This window comes from Stegastes partitus, unplaced genomic scaffold (genome assembly GCF_000690725.1).
Source record: "Stegastes partitus isolate 25-593 unplaced genomic scaffold, Stegastes_partitus-1.0.2 Scaffold1820, whole genome shotgun sequence".
NCBI classification, from domain to species: Eukaryota; Metazoa; Chordata; class Actinopteri; family Pomacentridae; genus Stegastes; species Stegastes partitus.
The window spans coordinates 95045-104968 of NW_007579551.1; the positions used below are offsets into that span (position 1 = coordinate 95045).

General features: G+C 42.9%; 1 protein-coding gene across 3 annotated transcripts in view; it reads right to left on the bottom strand.

The window, feature by feature from the left end:
- loxa (lysyl oxidase a) overlaps nucleotides 1-4400 on the bottom strand; it is an 8158-nt gene extending 3758 nt beyond the window's left edge. For all 3 annotated transcript variants that reach the window (XM_008302469.1, XM_008302470.1, XM_008302471.1), the window contains exons 1-4: nucleotides 3591-4400; nucleotides 2332-2440; nucleotides 1724-1861; nucleotides 1-150 (exon numbers count right to left, since the gene is read on the bottom strand). In XM_008302469.1, coding sequence (XP_008300691.1) covers nucleotides 1-150; nucleotides 1724-1861; nucleotides 2332-2440; nucleotides 3591-4239 — 1046 coding nt within the window. In that variant the 5' untranslated portion in view covers nucleotides 4240-4400. The remainder of the gene's footprint in view (nucleotides 151-1723; nucleotides 1862-2331; nucleotides 2441-3590) is intronic.
- Nucleotides 4401-9924: the final 5524 nt, after the last annotated feature.

Here is a 9924-nt window from a genome sequence, read left to right on the forward strand (position 1 = left end):
TGTGACGTGCAGGCGAATCTTCTGTAGTATCCGTAGTCACAGGAAGTGTCCTCCAAGCAGAAGCTGGCCTTGTGACCTTCCGCCATCGACCGCTGAGTGGTGGCATCCAGCAGGTCGTAGTGGCTGAACTCGTCCATGCTGTGGTAGTGTCTGTGGACCGACAGCACAGAGGAGACAAAGCAGACGGAACTCCATATCAGTGTGGGACGTTTCAAATCCAGGTGGATCTGAATCTGGTTTAACTCTAGGGTCTGACAGAAAGCCTTGCCTGATGAGAAAAAAAACAGTCTGGATTCTAACATCAGTTGGCTTTCAAAACACTGACAAAAAATCTATACAGGCCACATCAACAGTTTACTGGATCTCTGCCAGATGCGCTCCATGTTGGGCTGAAGCCCAGCGGACCGCTTGTTTCACAACATAGCTATGGACTGAGGTAGTTTCTCTGGAGTCAAGAGACGAGCTGGGCACTTTTCCATGAGCTCAACAAAGGGGACAAAAATACCAGCAGGTTTCATTCTGGCCCTCATTATTCTCATCACACAACTTTACTGTGTCTGGCTGTGCGGCTGTGAATTAGCTAAATATGAACGCCTTGTGAAGTTCAGCCACTTCACTTTCTGAAAGGCTAAAGAGGGGTTTCCTGCCTGAGATTGTAAAAAATCAGACAAGAGATAATTACACCTTCAAAAGCCAAAAGATACAAATAAATTCAAGATGTCTGTCCTGATATCGAAATCTTTGCAAAAAAAAAAAGAAAAAAAAGTAGAAAACAGCCAAAAGTAACACGGCTGTGGTTCAACAGGGGGTGCCAGACCACAAGTACAGGCTGCAGAGGGCAAAGAAACGAGTGTAAAAGTAGCTCTTAGAAATTTGTTGGACATTTGTAATGTTTGCACGTACTAGAACTAAACTGCAAACATTTCTGCCTGCAGTTCATAGTAAAGGCTGCAGGATTTGAATGCTCACATGCAGAATTCTCCAGAACTGGTTTATATTTGCAAACCGATGTCTAATTCAGCTCTTCAATATGCTTCAAACAGACGTCATTTCGCTCACATCGTGGATCTATTTCATGTAGAAACACCCTGAGATGCTTTAAAAGTGTGTTTATCAAGAAACTGCTTTTTGAAAGACTTCTTAGAAATGTGAAATGCTAATATTTTGACGCAGGTTTAACTGATTAAAAAGCTCCGAAAAGTCAGTTTAAAACCACTTCACAAGTTGCATTTCCCTGTCTTCATTGTTGTTAATGCCACCGTGGAGCGCTTTAGACTGGAGTCACATGTCTGCCTGTAATTTTCTGTTCTGTTGTGGTCGACGTTGCCACAGACACAAAGAGAGTTTCCAAAGGGGCGTTAAAAGGAACTAAATATATGGCGTATAATTTTTCTGCAATATTTGTGGATATAAATAGAAAAGCAATATGCCTCCTTGCACTTTGACACTAATATCCCAAGGAAGCATCACTGCAGATTTATTGTCCTTCTACTTGTATTCTGGGCTTTATAATTTGTTAAAGTGACGACATGCTCAGTCAGACTTTTAGGTTTGTATCAGATACCTTTCATTTCAGGTAAGGACAGTTTTAAAGATGAGACGAGAGGGAGTGCACAACACAAATGAGCTAAAATCAACTCTAACTCCAGAGTTTTAAGGCCACAGACAGTCTCCTCCGGGTGTGATGGTGAGGTGGACAGCTCTGGCATGGCATTATACTCACTGGTGACAGCTGTGCCACTCCCAGGAGTAGCGTGGCCTGCTGGGGAGGAAGTCGGCCGTCCCCTGGTTCTTGACTCTCTGGGGAAACCTCAGCAGCATCCGCGTGTCGTAGTCTCTCACACTCGCCCTGTAGGCCGAGCTGCAGGCACAAAAAACACACACGGTCACGTACGTGGACGGCGGCGGCGTCACCGAGATTGTTTTTCCTGCTGCATCCCCTCCTCTGGAGCGCGGCGGAGTCTCTCGGAGCGAAAGCAGCCGATGTGTAAATGGTGGGTGGAAAAGTCTTTTAGGAGGCACGTGGTTGTTTGGGTTAGTTTTCGATAATGTGTTTACCATTCGGGCTTTCTCTCTCGGGGCAAACTATGATTAAACTTTTACAGAAATCCACCGCTCCACCCCTCTGCACCATCAGCGGCAGGATTCGGTTAATTTTACCTCATCTCAGGCTTCCACTGGGCAGCCCTCACCCACAAACACTTTAGGTGGTTGTTATGGCTCAGAGCTCTGTGAATCACACTCAGACATGGCTGCAAACCCAGTTTTTTTTCTTCTTCTTTTTCCCCCCTCTTCCTCTCTCCCTGTGGATCAGTTCTGACAGCAGCCTACCTTGACAAACAGTTCTCCTCGGCTGCACATCTCAGGTTGTACATCGGGACTCTCTGGGCGTAGGCGGAGGCTTGGATGTAGTACGGGTCTGGAACCAGATCAGGGAGACCTACAACACACAACATACACTGTAAAACAAAATCTGTATGAAAATAAAAATTGGATGCAAAAATCTGGCAGCAAAAACTGTACAAACAAAAACAGTAAAAATAATGACAAATATCTGCAAAATTATATATATTTTTTAGCAGACTTGAATGCTGTAAAACAGTGTAATGTTACAGGTGTGCACTGTAAAAAAAATGTGAAAAAATTATATTTGTAGTAAGTTTTTGATGAAGACAATATGCACAGTTTTGGCTATTTTTGATCTTCAACAAGTAAATATGATCATTTTTAGTGGTTTTACAAGATATTATCTGTAATTTAACAAAACAAACCAATTCTGTGACATATCGCTTCCATTTTTAAAACCATTTTTCAATACCTAATAAACATTCTTTCAAATAATGACAAAAAAATTCAAAAAATTTGGACACTGACAAAAAACAGTTTTGATGTTGACATCATGTACATTTTTTTTTTTTACAGTAAACATGTAAATTAATGTTTTTTCTGTGATTGTGATTGATACTGGCTGTAATTTTAAAGTAGCAGGTAAAAAGTTATTTACCACATTTTCAACCTTTAATTTACATATTTGTCTTTCAAATAATGAGAAATATCTGTAAAATAATGATATTTTTGCAGATCAACAGTAAAAAAAAAAACTAGTGTCAATTAACAACCGAAGATTGTCCAAGTACAAATTATCGTTTGTAAATATATATATATTGTCTTATGTGGAAATTTGTTGGATTTTTATTATTATTATTATTATTTTAACAGTTAAGATGTAATTAAACAAAATAGGAAAAAGGTACAATTATTGTAAATTATTTTTAAAAATGTAACTTTTTTTTTTTAACAGTGTAAGAACAGTGACGATCAACAGGACAATGAATGAGGCTAAATCATGACACACATTTAAACAGATGACTTGACTGATCAGTGAATCACTAAATAAGTTTTTGTTAAAATATAAAATAGAAACTCCAGCAGATCACAAACAGACTCATACATAAGGAGACAATAATCGATCAAAGTGATCACTCAAGTGATTACTCGGTTGATATTACGCATTTTTCCATAATTATTTCCTTATAATTCCTCCAATAACTAACTTAAATGCTGCCTGAGAACACTTTCTCCACTCTCACCGTACTGATGGTAGCTGGTGCCATATCCGGGTCTCGATCTCGGCCTCGGTCTCTCGTAAACGTCATAGTAGTTGTAATACGGATTATCGCTGTCGATGGACTTGTAGGGGTCGTACGGATCGTCACCGACCATCATGTCTTCTCTCCTGGGCAGAGGCGGACTGACGGTGACCTTCTCCTGGGTCTCGTTGACCCTGCGGCTCCTCTGCGTCCCGGCGCGCTCACCGGGACGCTCATGGTGATGCTGCCGGTGCTCGTGTCCTCTGACGAGCCTTTGGAGCGGCGGCGGGAGGCTGCGGGGGCCGGTCACCGGCTGCTGCTGCTGCTGCTGCTGCTGGACCACCGGCTGGCTCTGGGTGTCCTGATGCTTCGCGTCCGCATCACGGATGATGGTGACAGGACGCGACTGCACTTGCTCCGTCTGTGCGCCTCTCCGTCTCGGCGGCTGGTACTCCGAACCGTGGCTCAAAATGCTAAAAATCTTGCCATTGTGCGACCACTGTAACGTCTGCCGGAGAGCCGATCTCTGGTCGTTTCCTTGTTGCGTCCCCGGAGTCCTCTGACATTGGGCAGCTTGCAGGATAAAAACAAATAAATAGACGCACGCCAATGCGTAACGCGAGGTGCCATTTACGCGTAATCCCATCATGAACCCAACTAACGGAGACAGAAAGTGACAAAGCGGTGATTAAAAAAAAAACTATCCGGGACTTCCAGTCAACTTAAACTTAACTATCCTTCATCTCTATTTGATTTATTATCGTTCTGCTCCTGCAGCCTGCAGATGCGCCCTGTGAGATGGTGATGATGATGATGATGATGATGAGGAGGAGAAGGAGGAGGAGGAGGAGGAGTTCAGCATTTGGAGTCTCTGATTCCGTTATACAAGTTTGCTGCTGCTGCTGCTCATATAACCACTGGACGTGTGATCATGCCCAGCCAAGTGTGTTTGATAACTGCTCAGCCTGGCCCTTTAAATGGTGGTTAACAAGGAGTGAAACTTCTTTTCTTCATCCAAACTTTTGCCATGACAGCGTGTAGCTCAGACACAGTAATAGGTGCGAATTTCTTGTGAAAACCAGCTCATGACAGAATATGAATAATTTGACCCATTTCCTTGAAATTTCTGTTTACTGTCTTTATTTTTTTTCTTTTTTCTGCCAGATCAACAAAATCTTCATGATAAATAGCTTTTTCCCTTGACTGTTGGATGAACTCCCAACCTAATTGCAGCAGCCTGTGCCAGAAGTCTCCACTTTTTCATAGGAGGATCTCAGAAACCTAAACATGACTCTTTGATAGCCCTGCAACATTTTCACTTTTTAGTTTCTGGGAAGCCGTCACCCTCCAGCCCCCCCTCCTCCACCTCAGCCGAGCCTCAGCCAAGTCTGCATCGGAGTTTAGCTGAAAACGTGAAGCACTCATCACATGCGTCTCACAGTAATCTCCTATAAAGTCATCATCAGTCTCTTCTGAATCAAAAGCTGAAGGAGGCTGCGGTGACACTTTGAGGTCTGCGTTTCTGCGTCTGGCGTGCTGACCCCGAGTTCTCCTGCTGATAAATCGAAGTCATTTGCTGCAGCCCAGTCAAATCACTGCCCTGCTGGTAACTCCAGATGTTTAATGCATAGGTTGGGAAACTTAATCCGAGGTTTTCATTCTGCTCAGTCGAGCAAACCAGGAAATTCTTTCTAGCATGTACACAAGCGACCGCAGGACGACTGCTGCGAAACCACAGCAAAATGCTCACAAAGGTTTTACAGATTCTCAAATCACAAAGTTTTATGAGAGCTACTGACTTGAAAGCGAAGGATTTGGACTGCATAGGAAGACTTTGTTCCCGACTTGTACAAGCAGACATTAATTACGAGGTGCTATATATCTTCAAAAACCGAGTGCCAGAAGTCCACAAGCGTCAAATTGTACGCTTCGCTGGTTATAAAACACATCTTGATTCATTTTGATGGAACTGAGAAGAGAAAGGAAACAAAAATAAGGCCCCAAAGGCCTTTAACCAAAAGGAAAAACACTTTTACTTGACGTGACAGAGAGCGGAAGATAAATGTAGGCGGAAATGAAATCAAGACCACCTGTGTTATAATCGCAGATCAATTACAGTGTCCCGTTTTCTGACACTAGGAGGCAGATGGCTGCAAATAATCCCAAGGCTTTTACCTTAGACTAACTCTACTTTCTTCACATATGGTTGTTTCCTCAGATTTGTTTTTTTTTTGTCTGTGAATGAGCTCCTGTCTAAGATAATGAAAAGAAAAAACTAAAACCTAAAGCAGCTGCAGGTGTACCTCCGACCAGCTGTAGGTAGAGGTGGGGTATTCGGTGCACTTTTTGTCAAATTCAGCAAATATCTTCTCATTGCTTGCTGTTCGATCTGCATTCACCCGAAAGAAAACTGGGTGTTTGTGCACAGCTCTGGCTCTGTAAACAGGAAACAACAGTGGGTTAGGGTTAGGGTTATCCACATCACAGTGTTCCAGCCACTACATGCACAGGACAACCCTTTAAATTCCCACAAATCTTCCAGGGTACAGGGTGGATCCAGATGACTTTTTTGTGCAGCTGCAGAGGCCTCAGCTTGTAGAGCAGGTGTGAGAGACAACGACAACTGCTTCTCACTGTTTCCGAGGGGAAATGTTGAGTAAGAAGCCAGTTTCAGCACCACCGGGCTTTATTTCTTTGCCTCTATTCCAGACTCTCACTCTCTGCAGGGTTCCTTATCACAGCAGCAGGTTGCTACAGGCGCTGAGTTCAGCTCCAACAGGGACAAGATGGCGTCTACAGCTGGCTACCTTGCTAGTTTTTACTTTGTTGCATTGGAATGACGTGCTTGCATGCTATTCATGTCATTTCGATGACCTTTCACTATGCTTCTTAAAAACTTTCACCTCCCTCAGAAGTTTTCCCATTTTAGGCTTTTTAACATTAAATTATGCTTCTAAGAAAAGAGACTCATGAGGCCACCGAGACACCTATGACTCCTCCAAAGGACTTACAAGCTTCAGCGGCTGAGATGGGAGAGACTGTACATCTGAGGTGTGTCAGAAAAGTTCCAGGACTGGTGTCACAAAAGATAGATTTCAAACCCAACTATGAGTTTTCACCTTCAAACGATCAACCAGCGCGTCTACAAAGAGATCCTGTAGCGTTTGCTTCGTTCAGAGAAGAGGTGAGAGTTGTGGCAGGACAAGTTGTGGCTGCTTCACCATGACAACCTGCTCACAACGCCCTGAGCATCCAACAGGTCCTGGCTGAGGAGAACATTGCCATGCTGGAGCAGCCTCCCTTCTCACCCCACCTGGCTCTTGTTTCCTCTTCCCAAAGCTCAAGGGGGTCATCAAGGGGACTTGTTTTGAAGACGTAGACGACATCAAGATGGAGGATCCCAGAAGAATCCTTCCAGGAGTGCATGGCGGCGTGGCAGAGAAGGCTGGGGAAGTGGGTTAGACTCCAGGGGGATTACTTCAAAGGGGAAAACTTGTTGTTTGGGTTTGAAATCTATCTTTTGTGACACCAGCCCTAGAACTTTTCTGACACACCTCAGATAACAACTGTTGGCCGTCCTTCAAACAGTCAGAGATTTTTGGGAAAGTAGCAAAGAGAAAGCCACTGTTGAACAAAGTTTATGTTAAATCTTGGTGATAGTTCAACATGAGCTATGTGAGAGACTCTGAAGTCAACTGAAAGAAGATTCTTTGCTCTGATCAAACCAAACTTGGGCTTTTTGGAGATCAGATGTGATGTTATGTTTGGTGGACAACAAACACATCCCATAGAATACCAGCTACCAAGAGGTCATAGGTGTCCTGGTGGCCTCTCTCACTTGTCTGGTTCTTGCAGTCACTCAGTGAGACGATCAGCTCTCGGTAGATTCACGCATTTGCTGCCATTTCTTAACGATGGATTTAACTGTACTCCACTGGATTCACTGACTTGGACATTTTCCTGACTATTAGAGTGTTTGTTTTGCGTCAGCTATGAGAAAGAGACATCCACTTTCACGCCATATCAGTCATTTAGCCCAATTGTTATTGTTGCTACCGTGGTGTTGTGCATCCAGGAATTTGCAGGGCGAGACTTCAGAAGGAGCGAAGAAAGGAAGGGTGTGTTTGTTTGGCTGTCTAATTCAGATATCAGCAAACTTTCTCAAGAGCGGCCTACCCCGCCTTTAAGAGGCTTTCATTATCCAGATACATGGCATACATGGTAATAGCTCCATTTAGAGCGTTTCTAACCTTTAATTCAGCACATTAGCATCTGGAAACTGCCCAGTAGTCTGATCTATTTGCAGCTGAGCAGTAACACTGGAGCTTTATGCGAGTGTTAAGGGCTTTGCTGAAGGGCGCCTCATTGATGGTGAGCCCAGCTGTTTCACTTTCGCTGCTCAGAATTGATGCTGGTTTAGGCGTTAGTTTACCTCATACGTGGGTTTATCAGATAATGAGATGATCTGAAACCGTCTTCCAACACAAAGTCTAAATTTCTCCCTCAAGAGCTTTTTCTCCTTCGGACCCACAATCATTCATGCCAGTTCTTGCATGTGTCAAGGAGTTCACAGAGACACTGTCCAGAAGCATGTATCATTATCCACATTGTAATGACTATTATGTATTGTATTCTGCATAGCATGCAACGCTGAGGGTGTTCGTCTAAACTCGTCTTCTTTGCCCCGTTTAAATGTAGAGGTGCACGATGGAAATGAGCACTGACAGTTCTGTTGCATGAAATAGATGTGCTTAACATGTAGATCTAGGGAGTTCTCTTTTTTTATGTTGTGAATCTGTACATTTGAAAGCCATTTAATTGCATGCCTGCACCTGCCAGGGAGCCTAATGATACGAGGAGCCATAATAATGTGTACATTCGCCTACAGGGGAGACCTAATGTTCTCTGCAATTAGGAGGAGAAAATGTGTGCATCATAATTGTCAGTTGAAACACATCCAACGCACATTAGATCCAGCATCAGGCGTCCTTATTTAAAAATATGAATGCTCAATTATTACATCAGCGAAAACGTCGGACATGAACGAATCATCTTTTGCCAAGGTGCAAACTGTTTTAGTTATTTCACAACAGTTTCCTTTGTTCCATTTTCTCCTTTGGTCTTTCACATATGTGTCTGTGCTCCACTCCGCTCTGAGTTTTGTTATATTTTCAGAAACTGCAATATTTTAATCAAAACGTGATGATAAAACCCCTCCCACATAGTCCTGTGGAGCATAAACAATTCAAGTATTTTTTACTCAAATCCAGAAGAGACCCCGCAGAGATTCCCTCTAAACAAAGTTTTCGTTTACATCCGCTGCATCCTTGAGGTTCAAAAACATGTTAAATGAATTTATATCTTCATAAAACATCGGTAAAACCCTCTTTTTATCTTTGAAATCTGCATGCCTTTGTCTTCTCGGCCTTTGTTGGCACATTGCTGCACTTACAGTCGTCCTCAGATGTATCCACACCCTCCCATTAAAGAAGGGAAAAAAACAGATGTCACGGAAATAAGTTGAAATTGACAAAAGTAGTCATAAATTTAAAAATAATGGAAATTATCACATTGCTTTTGAATTGTGTTTCAACAGAAATATTAAAAAAAAAAAAAAAAAAAAGCAAACAAGCATGATGGGACCTTTAAACTAGCATTTAGTTGAACAACCCTTTGAGCCAATCACTGCCATCAAGTGCTTTCTGTAACTCTCAGTCAGACTTCTGCACCTGTTGACAGGTATTTTGGTCCACTGCTTATCAGCAAAGTGCTCTATTTGTCCGGGACAGTTTTTTTTTTTTTAATTACTTTTTTCAACCACAATTCAAAAGCAATGTCTTTTTTCACTATATTATAATTTAGCAAATTTTTATTTATTATTACTTTTTTCAGTTTCTACTTATCTGAGTGACTTTTGTGAATTTTGCCTTTTTTTAATGGAAGGGTATGAATACATTTGAGGACGACTGTAGTTGTCTTTTACCTGCTGATCAGTAGAACAGTGTGAAACCAGTGACAAGACCTTGCATCATATTGCCTGTGTGTAAGTGTAACTGCAGGCACAGGTGTGTGTCTTCAGGTGTGTGAATGGGAACCAGTCAAGAGAGGATGCGCTCCCAAAAAATTGCTCGATAGCACCACTAGAGGTCAAAAACTTGACCTCGAGTGTCATGACACAATATGTATGCATGGGGCTGCAAGTTGGCTCGGTGGTTAGCATCGTTGCCTTGTAGCAAGAATTCGCCGGTTCGCGTCTCGGTGAGGACACCCGGGATCTTTCTGCATGGAGTCTCCCTGTTCTCCCCGTGCAGCGTGGGTTCTCTCCGGGTTCTCC